This window comes from Oratosquilla oratoria, chromosome 5, assembly GCF_046742065.1.
Source record: "Oratosquilla oratoria isolate Oo_2021 chromosome 5, ASM4674206v1, whole genome shotgun sequence".
In the NCBI taxonomy this organism is placed as follows: Eukaryota; Metazoa; Arthropoda; class Malacostraca; order Stomatopoda; family Squillidae; genus Oratosquilla; species Oratosquilla oratoria.
In genome coordinates this window covers 58,941,521-58,963,239 of record NC_134781.1, presented here as the reverse complement: position 1 = coordinate 58,963,239, position 21,719 = coordinate 58,941,521, and the positions used below count along the sequence as shown (strand labels likewise).

Below are 21,719 nucleotides of genomic sequence, written 5' to 3'. Positions count from 1 at the left end.
TCCAATTTGCAATTCCATCCAGACCATGTGATTTTCTGACATCAAGGTTTATTATTTAGTTCCTTATTTCTTTCTGTGTCACAATTATTTCTTTCATTGGGGAGATCTTTCTGTTCTTCATCCCAGTTTTGTGTATTTTCAATTGTGAATACAAATTTAAAATGTTTGTTCATAATTTCAACCATTTGTACATCTATATATTCTTCATTCCCTTGATGCAGTTTCACTATTCCTTGTTTATTTTTTAATTTACCATTTACATACGTGTAGGATAATTTAGGTTGGTCCTTACATTTGTCTATTATGTCTTTTTGATAGTTCCTTTTTTCTTCTCTGCATATTTTACATATTCATTTCTTAGTTTGATATATATTTGCCACTTACATAGTTTTTTTCCATCTATTCCAAGCTTTGTCTCTTCTATCTTTCACCTCACTGCATTTTTTTTTTTTTTTTTTTTGTACCAGCACTTAATGTGCACCCTTTCCTGTTTCTGCTTTGGTACATATTTATCTATTCCTCCTTTATAAATATCTTTTAATATATTTCATTTCTCTTCCATCTTTGTTTCTTCATTTAAGAAGTTTTCCCAATTTACTTTTTGAATTTTCTGAGTTTCTCAAAAACCATTTTGTTATACATTAGTCTTCCCTTTCTATGTTTCTCATTTCTTTCCAATTTAGTTTCTTCTTTTAGTTATAATTCTATTAGTATGTGGTCACTCTTCCCAATTGGTGTCTTGTATTCCATTTTATCCACAATTTCAGGCTCTGACATAGATATTAAGTCTAATCTCGACATTTTTCACTGTTTCTATATCTGGTATTTTCCTTTACCCATTGAATCATTGTGTATTCAATGGTCATATCCAGAAGTGTATTTCCCCAAAGGTCCTCTCCACCTTTCACTGTCATCTCTTCCCAACATGTTTCTTTAGAGTTAAAGTCACCCATAATTTCTATGTTTCCTCCTTTTAGTAGTTCATTTAATGCATACTTTGTGTCGTCCAACACTTTCGAATGGTCACCCTCTGTCCAAGAGTATGTTTTTGGGGACACATATATTACTACAAATTTTCTACTTTTCATGTCACTCTTTTTAACTTTTATCATAATCAGTTCCACATTATTTTTTCCCTCTGTTATCTATATCACATTTAAGCCTTTCTTAGTCAAAAACATGACTCCACCCTGTTTCTCCTTTCTATTTTTATCCAATGGTTATATAAACCTTGTCCCACAGTATTTGATGGTAGTGGACCTTTTAATTTCGTCTCCACAATTCCCATTATATCTGGTTTCTCTTTTGCTAGATAGTCATTTAATTAGTTTAGTCCTGAAATCATACCATCTATATCGGTATACGTTATTTTTAATTTATTTTTCTTACTCCTTTTTTGTTTATTGTTTCCTTTTATATATATATGTATATATATATATATATATATATATATATGTATATGTATATATACAGTAAGTCCTTGTTATATGGTACATATGTGTTCCTGAAAACCTTACCATAAATTGAAATTACCGTATACCAAACCCATTATAACATGTAATAATAGGATATGGCCTGCTCTTTCCTCTTCAAAATATCTAGCGGATACCGTATCTGTGAATTTTTTCTTACCATAAGTAGGATCGAGGATAGTAATTACCAAATACCGTAACTGTGAATTTACCAGATAAAGAATTACCATATTAGGACTCACTGTATATAAATATATATATATATATATATATATATATATATATATATATATATATATATATATATATACATACATATATATACCATTTGAATGAGAATGAGACATTTTGCTACTCATAAGAACAGTCATGATTAGATAATACTAATCCCTTCACAAACATCAGAGAAAATAAATTTTGATATTTGCAGTAAATGTCCAGAATACTGTTTGATATATGCAACTTCCATTCCATGAACATAGGGACCATGTAGACTTCCATTGTCTAGGAAAGAATTCTACTTGCCTTGGCTATCTAAACATGTTGTTCATAGGATAGTTTATTGGTGGAACTCTGTTATTTAAGTAGAACAAAATTGTCTGCAAAGATAGAAGTGCTGGTAAATAACACACAATAAGTATTATTTAATCATTTCTTTGCTCAGTGACAAAGTACTTTTGACACTTGCTTATTATTTTTGTGAATTTGGAGGCATTTTAATTGATAAGCAGTTTTTGTTGACATGAGATTTAAATTAATATTCATTACAATAAATTTTGACGTGTATTTTGTTTCTAATGGTTTCTATATGAATAGATTTTGCAGATTGGTTAAGATTAGCAGTGATGAAAACACTATCACTAAGAATTGCAAAATATTCCCTGTCAGCCTTAACACAACAGAGCAGAAATGCATGTAGAACAAATATTACTAAAAAATTTAGTACCACATCAAGAAGTTGGTAAGTTTATATACATATTTTTTTGTTGTAACTATAATGGAAATACTGGTAATCTTGCTTTTTCATAAGTCTAGTGGCATACATATAAATTTTGCTACAGTATACATTTCTGTAGTCCATATATATACGCTTAGATAAATCACTAGTTGTTTTTTGCTAATATTGCTAAGTAGTTGTTTCATAATTTTCAGGTCTTGATCATTTTTTGTTTCTCCTAATACATCCAATTGCATTTTATTAAGAACAGTATTTCCTTTTCTCTTGATGATTTCTTTTCCGCCAGAATTTTATATTTCATGAATTCCAGTTTTTTATTATGAGTTATCAATATTCATATTCTAATCAACAATCAACATCCCCTGACATAACAATGTGCTCACCCTCCCTACAAACATAAACAACATAGGAAACCCTGCAAGGTCTTGTATATCACCACTTCCCATTAGAGTACCATAGAACTAAAAGCAAAGATACCACTCACTTACAAGAGAACATTTATAAACTACCAAAGAGCAAACTAGCAGGAGTATTCAGAAGATACAGAGGGAGTTAGAATCCCATGAAATAGACCAGTACCCATCCATATGTAAAACAATGAACAAAATAATAACTATCATCCAGAACACAAGCAAGAAACACATTCCCAAAGGCTACAGTAAAAATTCAACCCCAACTACACACATGAGATGGGCACCTTAAAGAAAAATGTTTACAAAGGAAGAGCATACCAACAGGAGACCTTTTGGTCCATCACTAGATAGGATACTAAGAGTACATAGTCAAACAAAGAAATTAAGAAACAAGCAAACCAAACCATTGGCAGGCATTACAGCATATTGTTTAGGCATTTAGCTAAATAAATTTTAAAATTTCAGACCATACAACATCGCACTGCCTCTAGGAAGTTTATTCCATTCATTGACTACATGGTTGGTAAACTTGTTTCTACCCACATCCAATTAACTCTACTGTGTAGATCAGTGTACAAGTCAATCCAGTGCTTAAATCAGCCCCAAAAATTCTGAGGTGTAATTCAAGTTTAAGACTATATTCCCCAGATAAGACCACCCCTAAAATTGAGGTAGTACCACTTTCCCAGCACTATTGTATGGGAAGAAAACACTGTATCAGAGATATACACTAACTTAATGAATATTTACTGCATATTTACAGGTTTATATGTAAAGATATCAGCAATTATTGTTATGGTAGTTATTGCATCTTCAGTAACATCTGATGGAAGAGACAATCTGTACAACAGTTTTGGAATACCTATGGTTTGGTAGCTCCCCACTGATAGTACTCCTCACAGATTGTGATTTTATTAACCAGAAAGTCATGCTGGTTTGATTATACACATTTTTTTCTTTCTTCTTTCAAAAAATAGTCTTTCATTTTCCAGGTGTGCAATCAGTATGGCTTACAACTCATTTCAGTCAACAAGACCGGAACAGATAAGTGACAAACCACCAATTGTGATAATGCATGGATTGCTTGGTTCAAAGACAAACTGGAAGGGGCTTGGAAAAGCACTAAACGAAAAGACAGGAAGACATGTGAGTCAGCTGTTCATTGTTTTAACAGATTGTACATGTAAGCATAGATTTATTCTGTTGAATGAACTGTACAATGATGTTTGAAAATTAACTCCTTCAGTATAAGCACTGACCATTAGTTGTATAGTCATTTGTTATTACCAAAAGCAAAGTCAGTAAACTGTAAGATAATACAATTTGGGAGGGGTTCCTCCAAATATTTGTAGTAATTTCAGCATCACTAATTCAAAGGGTTGATACTCCTTTCAGTACAATAAGCAAAGTAAAACTGCTTCCATTATGCAGAAAAAACTATGAATTATGCTACTCTTTAGAAGTGTTGAAAGGAATAATATATATATAATATATATATATATATATATATATAATATATATATATATATATATATATATATATATATATATACACATGTTATAAAACTTAAACCCACTTACATTACTTGATTTGATTTTATGCCTACGATGGAACTCTCTTCACCTTTGCATATTCTCCTCCAACATCAGGGACTTGAGCAAGCCTTTCGTCAGTTTGAAAATTCTTTCACCATCAGCAAGAAGAAGAAGAATCAACACCAGTTTCTTGTGAATTGTCTGGAAGAACAAGTGTGCCCTAAATCCTTTGGCTTTAGAAAACACAGCCAACTAGGATATAGTTTCCTGTCTTATGTCAGTGCTTTTCTGAAAGAACGAATTAAGATTGCTTCCTTGGAGTGTGACTCAGCCTTTCACCGTGTGAGATTATCTAACAGGAATCTTAAATTCGTTAGTCCAAATGTTCACATTCACAAACACCTCTCAAAGTTAGCACTTGGAAAAGCCTTTTACATCAGTGTCCAACACAAGGAGAACCTCAACAAAAAACTGACTAGATTGTGCAACAACAGTGTGTGGTCTAAGTTTTCTCTAACAGAAAATATTACTAAATTATCAAGTGTCACACTCACTAAATATGAGCATGAGGTATTTACCTAGGTAAATTTTATGGGAAGGGGAGCTATGCTCATGGTGTCCCGTCTTCATATCTCATTTTATCTGAACTGTTTTTTTAATAAATTCATGTATTGTTTTTCAGTTTGTTGTTTACAAATCTGTAAAATAGTTTTCATTGATCTTTACATTTTTTCTATGACATCGTTTTCATATTTTCTCTTTTCCTCTCTGCACACTTGTACATATTCATTTCTATAACAAGTATATATTTTCCATTTTTCATTTTTTTTATATTTTTCCATTTGGTCCAAGCTTCATCTGTTTTGTCTTTTAACTCGCTACAACTTTTATTGTACCAGCACTTTACATATTCTTTTTCTTGCTTTTGTCTTGGGACATACTTTTCCACTCCTTTTTTTTATAAATTTTTGTCAAAATATTCCATTTCTCTTCCACTGTTGTTTCCTCTATGTATATTCTTTCCCAGTTTTCTTTTTGAAAGAATTCTCTTATTTTATAAAAATTTGTTTTTTCATACATCATTCTTTCTTTTCTATATTGTTCATTTCTTTTCATGTATTTCTCCTCGTTTAGTTCCAGTTCAATCAATATGTGGTCACTTTTACTTATTGGTGTCTTATATTCAATCTTTTCCACTATTTCAGGTTCTGATGTGATTATTAGGTCTAGTCTCGATGGTTCTTCTTCATTTCTATACCTAATGTTCTCTTGAATCCATTGTGTCATTGTATGGCCAATAATCATCTCAAGTAGAACATTTCCCCATGAGTCATCACCCCCTTAACTGTCATCTCTTCCCAGCAGACTTCTTTGCAATTAAAGTCGCCCATCATAACTATTCTTCCTCCATCTTCCATTATCTTATTTAACCACTTCACTCCGTGCCAAAATCTCGCGACCACTTATTCTGTGTGAAGCTAATTTAGTAAGTAGTCTTTCATGGGGGACAATATCAAAAGCTTTTGCAGAATCTAGATATATTAAATCTATATTGTTTCTTTTGTCATAATTCACAATAACTGTGTTGTAGAATTCGAGTAAGTCACGCAAGAACGTTTCCGTCTGAAATCATGCTAGCTATCATTTATCAAACGGATACTTTCTAAATGATGTTCAATAGCATCTCTGATGATAGTTTCCATCATTTTTCCCATGATTTAAGTCAAACTTATAGGCCCGTAGTTATTTGGTTTCTCTTTGTCACCTTTTTTGAATATGGGAGTAACGTTAGCTAGCTTCCATTCTCTTGGGACATCTCTGGATATATATATATATATATATATATATATATATATATATAATATATATATATATACATTATATATATATATATTTAGTATGATTCTTTTTCATTTCTTTCTCTTCATGTGTGATAAGTGTTCTTATGTCATATTTCAGGTGTACACAGTTGATGCAAGAAACCATGGAGACAGCCCACATGCTGATGAGCAGAACTATTTAGCTTTGGGAGATGACCTGTTGCATTTTTTGGAAGAGCACAGCATACCAAAAGCAGTTTTGATTGGTCATAGCATGGGTGGAAGAGCAGTTATGGTAGCTGCTCTGAAACAGGTGGGTGTGTATTGATTTGGTTAGTTTAGATAGGTATGACCCTGTTGTTCAGTGTTTATTAATCTATTTTACTTGTTATTGCAGTATATAGAAAATTATAAGAATTTCGGTACTAGTCTCCTTTTTCCGTAGGATAAGTGTTGTTGTAAGAAGATTTTGTTGTATTTACCTACCTAGTTGTAATATACGGGAGGGGAGCTATGCTCGTGGTGACCCGTCTTTGTATCTCTCCGCATCAAGTTTTATCTTAAAATCTTGTATAGTGTTAGCACATACTGTTTTGTTGTCTAATTTGTTCCATGTATTTATCGCTCTGTGTGGGAAACTGTTCCTTTTCAAGTTTTTTCTATAACTATCCTTTTTCAAGTTTTTTCCGTGTCTTGTTTTACCGTTGTCCCACATTAATAGGTCGTTCCTGTCTAAAACTTCCATTCCTTTCATTATTCTGTAGATAGTTAGCAAATCTCCTCTTTCTCTTCTTTGTTCCAGAGTTGGTAGGTTCAATTTGGATAGTCTTTGCTCATATGTTAGTTCGGCGAGTGTCGGTGCTAGTTTTGTTGTCGCTCTTTGTAATCTTTCTAGTTTCTTAATATTCTTTTTGGTACTGGGTGTCCAAAGTGATGCTGCGTACTCGAGTTTTGGTCTTATTAGTGTAGTAAGTATTTTCCTTATCATTTCTTCGTCCATATAGGTAAATGCCACTTTGATTGCTCTCAATAAGTTGTAGGTTTCTCCGAACATCTTGTTTATATGCTTATCTGGTTTCATGTCCTTTCCAATCATCACTCCAAGATCTTTTTCATAGTTTGTTTTATTTATTTTTTCTTCCCCAATTCTGTAATCTTTTGATATTCTATTTTTACTCTTTCCAAATTCCATTATGCTGCATTTCTTAATATTGAATTTTACTTCCCATTTTTGAGTCCAATTCCATATTGTGTCCAGATCTTGTTGCAATGAGTTGCAGTCCTCTTCCGTTTTTACCTTCTTAAGTAATTTTGCATCATCTGCAAAAAAATTTATATAGCACTCCACGCCTTCATGGATGGATTTAGTTATGTTCAAAGTCACGATTCAGAAGCACTTTTATTTTTTAACTTTAAAGTACTTTGGCCACAACTTTATAAGGCCTGTTGTTATATGTATGTGTATACATAGTGTATTTACCAAATATTATAAAGGATAATAGTTACATATTCCCAGTAGAGAGGGATGACCCTTCATCCATGAATAACTAAGATAAGAGGGAAACAAGGGTTGCAGATGGGTGTGAGTGGGTGCATGTCTTGACTTGGCTACCTCCTTTGTAAAAGGGAAGAAGCCCTTAGTATATAGATAGAACATGAATGGGCTTGGTTTGGGTTCTATGTCTCCAACTAGAATTAGAAGGTGAAGGAGGGCAAGTGCTAGAGTACTGTCCTCATTATGTGGGAAAAACAGAAGTAGAAGTGGAGTGAAATGGGTGAGAGTGGGTACTTCCCATTTCACTTGGCTATCTCCTTTGTACATACATCAAAGGCTTTTTCCCTTTACAAGCGAGGTGGCCAAAAAATAAAGGCATAAAAACCACTCCCACCCATTCCATCCCCAACATATTCCACTTCCCTCCACCCTCTTCCCTCCCCTCCACCCTCTTCCCTTCCTCTTATCCTGGCACCTCCTGGATGACAGGTCATCCCTGCATTTGCCCACTGTCCTGGGTCAGAAGCAATGTCACAAGACATAGCACATCCACAACAAGGCTGTTTCATCAAATCGGCGACCTCCCCCTCTCTGTCCCTTCATGTAGAAAAGGAAAAGACAGGGAGAAACCCCTTCGGGCTGCGTCAAACTTATTTTTCACGCATACTCCCTCACCCCCATCCCCCACCCACTCCTCCTCATGCATCACAGCATCATCCATACACAACCATTCTCCATTTACCCCTGTCTTCTGTCTTCTCCCATCCTTCCTCAACAGTCATTCACCTCTTTCCCAATGCCCCTTTTACCCCATCCAACCATCTCATCCTAGGTCACTCCTTCATGTTCACTCCTTCCACCCCTGCTGTCCACACCTCTTTTACTACTCTTTCTTCACATATTCTTTCCATGTGTCCAAACCATCCCAATAATCTTTCATCAACCCTACCTCCCAACTCCCTTTCCAACCCTGTTCTCCTCCTCACCTCCTCATGTCTCACTCTGTCCAGCCTAGTAATCCCTATCATACTTCTCAGGGACCTCATCTCAATCACACTAGTAAATCTAGAGGAGAAACTAAAAAAAATGAACAAAGCATGGGAGGTTAGGTTTAACCAATTAACATTAGTTACACAAAGAGTTGATAAACTGGAAGAACTAAAGAAGGAGAATCAAAACCTAACTAAAGAAATAGAAGAATTAAAAAGACAGTTAAGAGAAGTAAAGGATGAGAATGAGGAATTAAAGAGGAATAATAAAGAGAATAAAGAGTCCATAGCTAAAGAGGTAAGTGGTTGGAAAAAAGTACAAGAGAACAACAAAATTGAATTTAGAAATATAGTGAAACAACAGATGAAAGAACAAATTAAGGACACATTTATTAAAGTGACAAGAGAGAAGGAGAATATAGTAAGAGACTTAGCGGACAAAAAGAAATGTATAATTATATTAGGGATGGAAGAAAAGCATAATCCAAATAGGACTACAAGAGTAAAAGAGGAGAAGGAAAAGGTTAACAAGATATTAGTAGTTCAAGAGGATGAACAAGAAAGAGGGAAAGAAATTGAAGACATATATAGACTAGGGAAATACAATAGAGATAAGACCAGACCAATTAAGGTTAAATTCAGGTCACAAATTACAGCAAAGAATATCTTAGCAAAAACAGGAAAGAGAGGATGAGAAAACAAAAAAACTAGCTAAGGAAAAAAAATGAGAAAAGATCAGTCAGACAGAGAAATTCTATTGGAGAGTAGTGGATATGAAAGTAAGGAAATGGTTCATAGCAGAGAAAAATGGAAGGGAAACAGAAAACACAATGGAAGTAGCAGAAAATTAGAAGTGTCTTACACAAATATAGATGGCTTAATAACAGGCTTCAACGAAGTGAATGATTACCTGAAGGAAAAAGAACCAGACATAATGGGAATTGTGGAGACAAAATTGAAAGGTCCACTACCACCCAACAGTGTAGGACATAGTGCATATAATTATTGGATTAGAAACAGAGAGGTAAACGAAGGGGGTGGAGTTATGTTCCTGACTAGGAAGGATATAAATGTGAGGAATGTCACATATGGAAAGAATAGAGTAGAGATGATTATGATGGAAGTGGAAGACAAGGATGGGAAGAGCAGGAAGTTTGTGGTAAATTATGTGCCTCCTAAAATGGTTTCATGGAAAGAGAGAGGACATAAAAATATGTTAGAAGACTCAAGGATAACACTAGATAAGATAATGGAAGATGGAGGAAGAATAGTTATATTGTGTGACTTTAATTGTAAAGAAATCTGTGGGAAGAGATGACAGTGAAGGGTGGAGACAACCTATGAGGAAATGTACTACTTGATATGATTATAGAACATACAATGACGCAATGGATACAAGAGAATACTAGGTATAGAAATGAGGAAGAACCATCGAGACTAGACCAAATAATCACATCAGAACCTGAAATAGTGGACAAGATTGAATATAAGACATTAATAATTAAAAGTGACCATATATTGGTTGAATTGGAACTAAATGAGGAAAAATACATGGGAAAAATGAGCAATATAGAAAGGTAGATTGATGTATGGAAAAACAAATTTTGATAAAATAAGAGAATTCTTTCAAAAAGCAGACTGGGAAAGGATACACAAGGAGGAAACAACAATAGAAGAGAAATGGAATATTTTGACAAAAATTTATAAAGGAGTGGAAAAGTATGTTCCAAGACAAAAACAAGAAAAAGGATAAGTAAAGTGTTGGTACAACAAAAGATGTAGGGAGTTAAAAGACAAAAGGGATAAAGCTTGGATAAAATGGAAAAAAGACAAAAGACCTGAAAAATAGAAAATATATACTAGTTATAGAAATGAATATGTACAAGTGTGCATAGAAGAAAAGAGAAAATACGAAAAAATGTCAGAAAAATGTAAAGATCAACCAAAACTATTTTACAGATTTGTAAACAACAAAATGAAAAACAAACAAGAATTAGAGAAACTACAACAAGGAGTTGAATAGACAGAGGAAATAGAAATGGCAGAAATTATGAACAAGCATTTTAAATCAGTGTTTACGAGGGAGAACATACAACTATGAAAGAGATAGAAGTAACAAGGAATGAAATAATGAATCACTTGAATAATCTCAATGTCAGAAAATCGCATGGACCAGATGAAACTGCAAATTGGATTTTGAGAGAATGCAGGAATGAACTAACAGACAAAATACATAGTCTAATAAACAGTTCATTGAAAGAAGGAAAAGTTCCAAAAGATTGGAAAAGAGCAAATATAGTACCAATATATAAAGGGGGAACAAGGAAGACCCTGCTATCTATAGACCGGTGTCTCTTACAAATACAATAGCTAAAATTTGTAAAAGAATTATCAAAATTAGATGGGTAAGGCATTTGGAAAAAAACAATATACTAAATTCAAGGCAATTTTGATTTAGACAAGGACGATCATGCATCTCAAACTTAATGTGTTTCTATTCAGGGCTAATAGATGTAATACAAGAAAGAGATGGATGAGCTGATTGTTCATTTCTAGACCTGAAAAAAGCTTTTGATAAGGTGCCACATAAGAAATTACTAAATAAACTAGAAACTGAAGGAGGAATACAGGGCAAACTGCTGAATTGGATGGAAGACTGCTTGCATGAAAGAAAAATGAGAGTGGTGATAAGAGACAAACACTCTAATTGGGATGAAGTGCTTAGTGGAGTTCCCCAAGGAACAGTTCTGGCCCCAATAATGTTTGCTATATATATTAATGATATGGATAAAGGAATTGAAAGTTACATGGGAATGGAGTAGAAAGTGAGAGATGGAATTCAATATTAAGTGTAGTATAATGGAATTTGGAAGAAGCAAAAAAAGAATAGTGGGACCATATAAATTGGGAGAGGAAGAAATTAAAAAAGTAGAAAACGAGAAGGACTTGGGAGTCATTATTATGAATAATATGTCCCCTGAGAAACATATAAACAAAATTTTTGGAGAAACTTATGATTTGATAAGAACAATCAAAGTGGCATCTACATACTTGGACGAAGAAATGGTGAAGAAAATACTAATCACTTTGATAAGACCAAGATTGGAGTATGCAGCGATGACGTGGTCACCAAGTACAAAAAATGTATAGCAAAACTTGAAAGAATACAAAGAGCAATTGCAAAATTGGCACCAACACTCTCAGAACTATCATATGAGGAGAGACTAGCAAAACTTGAGCTACAGACATTAGAACAAAGAAGAGAGAGAGGAGACTTGATAACTAGAATCATGAAAGGCATAGAAACTATTGATAGCGAGGATCTAATAAAATGGGATAATAGAGATACAAGAGGACACAGAAAGAAAATCAAGAAAGACAGTTATAGAAGAGACCTGAAAAAGAACAGCTTTCCCCACAGGGTAATAGACATTTGGAACAAGTTAGATGAAAATGTGGTGTGTGCAAAAACGATACACGAATTTAAAAACAGTCTAGATAAAATGAGATATGAAGACAGGACACCATGAGCATAGCTCCCCTTCCCGTAAAATACAACTAGGTAAATACATTCAAACTCCTCTCTTCCTCTCTTTATGTTCTATGTTTCTGCCCCATACAGTGCTGTCAGCACAATCCCTCCTTCATACAATGTCCTCTAAGCATCCATTCCCAAATGTCTATTTCTCATAATATATCCCTGACAAAGTCCCACCTTTACCTCAAACCACTTACTCTCTCCATTTCTAATCCTAACACAAGCTCTACTACTCTCGTAAAAACTCTTGACTGCTCCTAAAAGCTTTCCTTCTATCTCATATATCTGCAATACCTTCCACAGAGCCTTCCTGTCTACCCTGTCATAAGCCTTTTCCAAATCAATAAAAGCCCAAAATACATCCTTACCTTTTTTATATAGCTTTCTCACATATCTGTCTTACCACAAAAATTTGATCTACGCAACCCCTATCTGTCCTAAACCTACACTGTTCCTCATCAATTACTCCATCTGTTCCTCTCTTAATCTTCTCAATCAAGACTCTCCCATAAGTCTTCCCAACTACACTTAACAAGCTAATCCCTCTAAAACTACTACACTCATACTTGTCCCCTTTTCCCTTGGAAAGTGGAACTATGCAGGCACTCCTTCAATCCTCTGGCACTCTACACTCTCTTAAACAAACATTAAATAACCTCAGTAGCCAGTCCACCATCACTGTACCTCCTTTTTTCAGACATTCTGCATGGCATCTATCCAACCCAGGTGCCTTACCTGCTTTCATCATCTTAACAACTGCCTTCACTTCATTTTTCCTTATTTCTCCTCCATTTTCCTCACTCATCAATGTCATTTTCTTAGCGCTTCCCACTGCAACTACCTTTCCCTCCCTAACATCGTTTGCATTTAGCAACTCCCCAAAGTATTTCCTTTGTAAGGGAGGAAAAGCCCTGGTATATAGGTAGATAGAAGTGGAGATAGGTTAATAGGAAGTCTATTTTTATACCAAGGGCTTGTTCCCCCTTATAAGGGAAGTAACCAAGTCAAGGCCCACACTCACTCCAATACATTTCACTTCCATTCACCACCCTTATTTCCTTTTCATCTTGGCTCCTCTTGGATGAAAAGTCACTAACTGCCTTAATCCCCCCCCCCCGACCCTGCCACAAGTGCAGTGTCATTTGCAAACAACAACTGGTTCACCTTCCACTTCTCTCCATTATCTTTGTAATGGTTACCTTATACTGATAGGAAGTAAAATAGATAGTAGAATAAGTTTCTTGGCCCAATCTAGAAACCAGCCACCAGCCTCTCAGAATTGCACTTCCTTGTGGAGGTGAGGAGTGTTACAACACTTTGTGACTAGATGGCATGTAGCAGTAGCATGTAAGTAAACATTCCCATAATATCTATGCTGGTAGTTTTATGGCTTTCAGTTTCCTAATATTTTTTATCTTATTTTGCAGCCAACATCAGTGGAAAGGTTAATGGTTTTAGATATTTCTCCATTTGGTACATCAAACAGTATATCTACAGTACCAAGATTTGTAGAAATCATGAAACGAGTGTCAATTCCCCCAGAATTGAGTTTACATGAAGGAAAGAAGTATGTAGATGAATTGTTGCAACCAATAGTTTCCGTGAGTTATTTTTCCAATTTTTGTAAAACTTGAAGAAAAAAACCAGACATTTTTTGTAATGATCACAGATACATATTTGCCAGAATTGGGTTTGATGTCCTTATTTTTTGTGTTTTAATTTTACAAACTTATGATGTAATTTCTTCACAGGAACTTGGAATTCGCCAGTTTTTGTTGATGAATCTCATGAAGGGGGATGCAGGTTTTTATTGGCGAGTCAATTTAGATGCCATAGCAAATAACTTTAATCCACACATGTCAGTATTTCCATTGGCAAACAGTGATCTTCATTATATGTCAAAGACTGCTTTCGTAGGTGGTGCTCTGTCAGATTATATAAGGTATGTTTCCAGTAATTGTAATTTTTTTTGTATTAAAACCCCAATAGATATATATATTTTCTAGATTTAAAATCTATCTTCCCATCCTTCAGTATACACCCATCCCTCAGTTTAGCAGACAAAAAGGGGGTAAACATCAGTCCAATATATATAATAAATTTAACATATTGGAATTTTATATCAGGCTTACCAGTGAGAAAAATGAGAGATAATCCAGTTGTTGTTTGTTGATGACGCTATGCTTCTAGCAGGATTAGAGGAAGGATTAAGGAAGTTAGTGACAGAGTTAGGGAGCGCGTACAAAAGAAGGAAGTTGAAGATAAATGTTGGTAAAAGTTAAGATGATGAGATGTACAAGGGGAGAGGATGGGAGCAAATTGGAAGTGAATATTAAGGGAGACAGACTGGAGGAAGTGGATAGCTTTAAATATTTGGGGGCAAATGTGACAGGAAAGAGAGGCTTGCAGGTGGAGGTAGAATGTAGACTGAGAGAAGCAAGTAAATACCTTGGTTGAAAAGTGTAATGAGATATAGGCATTTGGGAATGAAAGCTAAGAGAAGATTGTATTTACCTAGTTGTATTATACGGAAGGGAGCTATGCTCATAGTGATCAGTCTTTGTATCTCTCAGCATCTAGGTTGTTCTTAAATTCTTGTATGGTTTTTGCACATACTATTTTTTCATCCAATTTGTTCCAGACTATCACTGTGTGGAAAACTATATTTTTTTCAGATCTCTTCTATAACTACCCTTGTTGAGTTTCTTTCTATGTCCTCTTGTTTTTCTTCTGTCCCACTTTAATAAATCTTCTCTATCAAGGACTTCCATACCTTTTATGATTCTGTAAATGGCCAGTAGATCTCCTCTTTCTTCTCTTTGTTCCAGGGTTGTTAGTTCCAGTTTGGACAATCTTTGTTCATAAGTCAATTTTGAAAATGTTGGTGCCATCTTTGTCGTTGCTCTTTGGATTCTTTCTAATTTCTTTATATTCTTATTTGTGTTATGTTTCATAGTGTCGCAGCATGCAAGAGTCCCTCAAATAACGCGGGGGTTAGGTTCCTGAAATTACCGTGTATGACCAAATCCACATATGCTGACATTCTATATTAAATACCCCAGGTAGTTTTGCAGCTAATATCCACTGTACAAGTTCATTTATAACATCATACAAATTAATTAAAAAAAATAATAATGCAAACACAATTGTACAAATATAATATTTATTATGTATCCTATGTAATATACAAAACAATGTGAATATACTGTAGTCTGCACCTGAGAGGCACTGCGAGTTGATCAGCTACACCCCTGCCACCTCTTGGTCCCCTCCTGTCTTCCCTCCCTTGTCCCGTTAGCTGGCTTGTCCTGACGCCTGTTTGTGTCACTAGCCACCACCACCATCACTCGAATTCTATGAAATATACACCCAAACAACTCTTAGAATTCAACACTCATGGGCTACTAAGCATAAATAAAAATAAAAATTACGTATATGACAACATCTTAGAATGTGCCAATATAGTGATGCTCAAAGCTTACCTACACGGTAAAAATTTCAAGAAACACTAAACACGTTAACGCTGTAAAATTCCGATAATGCAGTGCGAGTGGTGGAAGCAAAGCCCCTCAACAGGCTAAGGCGGTAAAATGTCACGATAGCACGGCGCGGGTGGTGGAAGTAACAAGCTAAAGCTTGTTGGCTACCCCCCTACTCTCCCTCTCCTCCCCTCCCTCCCTCCTGCGTCAGTACCCGGAGGTTGACACATGACCGCAGGCAGCCACCCACGGCTATCCCCTTGCCCCACACCCTTGTTTGAGCAGTTCCCAGTACATAATGACCGCGTTATCTGAGGATCGACTGTATATGGTAAAATAGAAAGCAATCACCACAAATGTGTGCGATGTTGCCGTGTGTGTGAGTATGCATGCCCAACTCGGCGTGAATTTTAAAACGGTTCTCTACATTTGAGATGGTTTTGAAATAAAATCCGTGTGTGATTGAATCCATGTTATTTGAATCCGTGTTAATTAAGGGATTTCTGTACTCCAATCTTGGTCTTATCAGTGTGACTTATATTTTCTTTACCACTTCTTCATCCATGTAGTTAAAGGCCACCTTTATTGTTCTTAGTAAATTGTAGGTTTCTCTGACTAGTTTGTTTATATGCTTGTCTGGTGACATGTCTTTGCTAATAATTACTCCTAGGTTCTTTTCCAAACTAACTTTTTTTTTTACTTCTTTAGTACCAACCTTATATTGTACTCTTACTTTTACCAAACTCTATTATACTGCATTTCTTGATGTTGAAGTTCACTTCCCACTTTTGGCTCCATTTCCAGACATTGTCCAGATCTCTCTGAAGTGATTTAGTCTTTCTCTGTACTTATTTTCTTTAACCTCTTCTATACGGTGCCGCCTACGTAGGCGGCATGAGGAGCAAGTGGATACACAAGGCTGCCATATCAGCGTCTTGATTATATTTATTGTAGTTGTCCCTGCATAACTGACATACTCTGTAAACTGGCTTCATCACATTTTCTATGGTTATCAAAATTCACGGGTGAAAGAGAGAACAATCAATATAAGCGGTGACTATTTTTTATGATGCGAGTATTATGACGCAACATCGTACATCTGGCAGCTAATGCTGCCTGCGAGATTTTGGCCCAGAGGGAAGTGGTTAATAGTTTTGCATCATCTGCAAAGAAGTTCATATAACATTCAACACCTTCATCCATGTCATTTATATAATTGGCAAACATTATCGGAGCTAGTACTAAACCTTGTAAGACTCCACTTATCATTTTTTCCCAGGTTGAGTTTTTGTCTCTAACTACCACCCTCATTTTTCTCCCATTCAAGAAATCTTCCATCCATCTAATTAATTTTCCTACCTCCTGTTGTTTCAAGTTTTCTTATTAGTTTTTTGTGTGGTACCTTATCAAATGGCTTTTGTAAATCTAGAAAAGCACAATCTGTCCATCCATCTCTTTCTTGTATTATGTCTATTAACCTTGAATAAAAACAAATCAAGTTGGTGGCACAAGATCTTCCTTGTCTGAAGCCAAATTGTTTTGGATTCAGTATCTTATCTACTTCCAGATGTTTAATCCATCTACTTTTGATAACTTTTTTGCATATTTTAGCTATTGTGCTTGTAAGGGAGACCCTTTGTTGGGTCTTTATATATTGGTACAATATTTGCAAGTCTCCAATCTAGTGGTACCTTTCCTTCCTTGAGTGAGCAACCCATTATTTTATATATCTTGTCCTCTAGCTCATCTATACATTCTTTTAGTATCCAATTTGCAATTCTGTCCGGACCATGTGATTTTCTGATATCAAGGTTTATTATTTTATCTCTTATTTCTTTTTGTGTTACATTTATTTCTTTCATTGGGGGGATCTTTCTAACTTTACTTTTTCCCAGTTATGTGCATTTTCTATTATGAATATAGACTAAAATGTTTGTTCATAACCTCCATTTCTACATCTTCTATATATTCCTCATTTCTTTGACGCAGTTTTGCTATTTCTAGTTTATTTTTCAATTTACCATTCACATATCTGTAGAATAATCTAGGTTGATCCTTAAAATGATCTATTATATCTTTTTCATAGTTTTTTTTTTTTTCCTTGCATATTTTTACATATTCATTTCTCAGTTTGATATATATTTGCCACTTACCTGGTTTTTTTTTTTTTCTCTCCAAGCTTGATCTCTTATCTTTTCCCCCACTACATTTTTTGTTATACCAGCACTTAATGTACATCCTTTCCTGCTTCTGCTTTGGTACATATTTCTCTATTCCTTCTATATAAATTTCCTTTAATATATTCCATTTCTCTTCCATCTTTGTTTCTTCATGAAAGAATTTTTCCCAATTCACTTTTTGAAAGAAATTTCTGAGTTTCTCAAAATCAATCTTGTTGTACATTAGTCTTCGTTTTCTGTTTCTCATTTCTTCCCAAATAAAATTTCTCTATTAGTTCGAACTCAATTAATATGTGGTCATTCTTCCAATTTGGTGTCTTGTGTTCCATCTTATACACAATTTCAGGCTCTGTTGTAAATATCAAGTCTAGTCTTGACGGTTCTTCATTGTTTCTATATCAAAGGATTACAAAGGCAGAGCATGCCAACAGGAGACCTTTTGGTCCATATCTAGGTCGGATGCAAAAAAATCATCATAATGATGAATAAATAAATTGATGAATAAAAAATATAATAATATAAATAATAGATCAAATACATAAATGAATGTATAGGTATAGTTGAATAATAAACAAACAGATAAATAGTAATTAATTGGCATATAACTAATAATAAATGAGAATCAAGTAAATAATGATAAACACAAATGATAACAAAACAAATAAACAAATAATATTAAATAGATGATAATCATTACAGCATCTTGCTTAGGTGTTTATCTAAATGATTCTTAAAGCTTCGAACTGAACTACATTGCACTGCCTCTGCAGGAAGTTTATTCCATTCATTAACTACACGGTTGGCAAAGTTGTTTCTACCCACTTCCAAATTAAATCTATTTCCTCACAGTTTGAGACCATTGTTTCTTGTCTGATTCTCATTCAGTGTGAAAATTTTGTCACTTTTGATGTTGTCAATTCCCTTTAAAACCTTAAAGACCTGTATCAAGTCACCTGTGAGTCTACACTTTTTTAGGGAAAACAGATTCATGTGTTTTAGTCGATTTTTGTATGATTTATTTTTTATATTTGGAATCAGTTTTGTGGCTCGCCGTTGTACATTTTCCAATCTGTCAATGTCTTTAATGAGATTCGGTGACCATACGGAAACAGCATATTCCAAATGTGGACGAACTAACGATTTATATAGCTTCTTAATGAGCGATGGACTTTTGAAGTAAAAAAATTTTGCAATCAGTCCTAGAATCTTATTTGCTTTCTCAGAGGCTGAAATACACTGCTTGGATGATTTGAGATCATTACTGATAATTACGCCGATATCTTCTACACTATCCACTTTTGTTAACAAATTTCCAAATAGCTTGTTATCATACTTAATGTTATTTTTACCTATGTGCATTACCTTGCATTTACTTGTGTTAAATTTCATTAGCCACTTTTCAGACCAATGCTGTAATTTATCTAAATCTTCTTGAATATCTAATTGGTTTAAGTGATCATTTGCCATTCCGCAAAGTTTTGTTTCATCAGCAAACTTAGAAACAGTAGATTTTAATCCATGGTCTATAACATTTATACTATGAATAGAAGTGGCCCAAGAATGGAACCCTGAGGAACTCCATTCATAACATTTTTCCATCCAGAAGTTTTCCATTTAAAACAACTCTTTGCCTTCGATCATTCAACCAATTACTAGTCCAACTTAATAGGCTATCACTTATTCTATGTGAAACTAATTTAGTAAGTAGTCTTTCGTGGGGGACGGTATCAAAAGCTTTTGCAAAGTCTAGATATGTTAAATCTATATTGTTTCTTTTGTCATAATTCGAGATAACTGTGTTGTAGAATTCGAGTAAGTTAGTCACACAATGTTTCCATCTGAAACCATGCTAGCTATCATTTATCAAAGAGTTACTTTCTAAATGATATTCGATATCATCTCTGATGATAGTTTCCATCATTTTTCCTACGATTAAAGTCAAACTTATAGGCCTGTAGTTATTTGGTTTCTTTTTGTCACCACTGTGTCATTGTATATTCAATGGTCATATCCAGTAGTATATTTCCCCAAAGGTTCTCTCCACTTTTCACTGTCATCTCTTCCCAACATATTTCTTTGGAGTTAAAGTCACCCATGATTACTATATTTCCTCCTTTTGCTATTCATTTAATGCATGTTTTGTGTCTTCCAGCATTTTGGAGTGGTCACTCTATCCAAGAATTCATTTTTGGGGGCACATGTATTACTACAAATTTTCTACTTTTCATGTTGCTGTAGAGAAGAAAAGGTAAAAGGTGCAGATGGAGAGATGATAATGGAAGAGAAGGCAGTGAGGGGAAGATGGGCAGAATATTTTAGGGAGTTGCTAAATGTGAAGGAGGATAGGGAGGGAAAGATAGTTGCAGTGGGAAATGCTAAGAAAATGACCATGATGAGTGAGGAAACTGGAGGAGAAACAAGGAAGGATGAAGTGAAGGCAGTTGTTAAGATGATGAAAGCAGGTAAGGCACCTGGTCTCGAAGGATGCCATGCAGAATGTTTAAAAAAAAAGGAGGTACAATGATGGTGGACTGGATGGTGAGGTTATTTAATGTTTGCTGGAGAGAGGGTAGAGTGCTGGAGGACTGGAGGAGTGCCTGTATAGTTCCTCTTTACAAGGCAAAAGGGGACAAGTGTTAATGTAGTAGTTTCAGAGGGATTAGCTTGTTAAGTGTAGTTGGGAAGGCTTACGGGAGGATCTTGATTGAGAGGATTAGGAGAGGAACAGAGGGAGTGATTGGTGAGGAACAGTGTGGATTTAGGACGGGTAGAGGTTGTGTAGATCAGATCTTTGTGGTAAGACAGATATGTGAGAAAGCTATAGGAAAGGGGAAGGATGTTTTTTTGGCTTTTATGGATCTGGAAAAGGCTTATGATAGGGTAGACAGAAAGGCACTGTGGGAGGTTATGTAGATATACGGGATAGGAGGAAAGCTTCTAGGAGCTGTCAAGAGTTTTTATGAGAGTAGTAGAGCTTGTGTCAGGATTAGAAATGGAGAGAGTGAGTGGTTCGAGGTAAAGGTGGGACTTCGTTAGGGATGCGTTATGTCGCCCTGGCTGTTCAATTTATACATGGATGGGGTGGTGCGAGAGGTAAATGCAAGGGTAGTGGGTCAGGGATTGGAGATGATTAAAGAAAATGGAGAAAAGTGGGAGATGAGCCAGCTGTTGTTTGCGGACGACACTGCGCTTGTGGCAGGATCGGAGGAGGGATTGAGAAAGTTGGTGACAGAGTTTGGGAGAGTATGTGATAGAAGAAAGCTAAAGATAAATGTGGGTAAAAGTAAGGTGATGAGATGTACAAGGGGTGAAGGTGGCAGTAGACTGGAAATGAGCATTAAGGGAGAGCGACTGGAGGAAGTTGATAGTTTTAGATACTTGGGTGCAAATGTGGCAGGAAAAGGTGGAGTGAAGGTGGAGGTAGAATGTAGATTGAGAGAAGCGAGTAAATGCCTTGGTGGATTAAAGAGTGTAATGAGGAATAGACATTTGGGAATGGATGCTAAGAGGAGATTGTATGAAGAAGTGATTGTGCCAACAGCACTGTATGGGGCAGAAACATGGAACATAAGAGAGGAAGAGAGGAGCTTGCATGTATTTGAGATGAGGTGTCTGAGAAGTATGATGGGGGTTACTAGGCTAGATAGAGTGAGAAATGAGGAGGTGAGGAGGAGAACAGGCATGGAAAGGGAGCTGGGAGATAGGGTTGATGAAAAAGTATTGGGATGGTTTGGACACATGGAAAGAATGAGTGAAGAAAGACTAGTAAAAGAGGTATGGAAGGCAGATGTGGAGGGAGTGAACATGAGGGGACGTCCTAGAATGAGGTGGATGGATGG

The 21,719-nt window shown here is 35.3% G+C and overlaps 1 protein-coding gene across 4 annotated transcripts in view; it reads left to right on the top strand.

Annotated features, from left to right (window-relative positions):
- LOC143025510 (sn-1-specific diacylglycerol lipase ABHD11) overlaps positions 1–21,719 on the top strand; it is a 45,424-nt gene that overhangs the window by 5,863 nt on the left and 17,842 nt on the right. For 3 of the 4 annotated variants that reach the window (XM_076185286.1, XM_076185285.1, XM_076185283.1), the window contains exons 2-7: positions 2,289–2,433; positions 3,836–3,989; positions 4,494–4,655; positions 6,339–6,512; positions 13,649–13,822; positions 13,973–14,163. In XM_076185286.1, the coding sequence (XP_076041401.1) occupies positions 2,318–2,433; positions 3,836–3,989; positions 4,494–4,655; positions 6,339–6,512; positions 13,649–13,822; positions 13,973–14,163 (971 nt within the window). In that variant the 5' untranslated portion in view covers positions 2,289–2,317. The remainder of the gene's footprint in view (positions 1–2,288; positions 2,434–3,835; positions 3,990–4,493; positions 4,656–6,338; positions 6,513–13,648; positions 13,823–13,972; positions 14,164–21,719) is intronic. The other variant, XM_076185287.1, reaches the window with a different exon arrangement.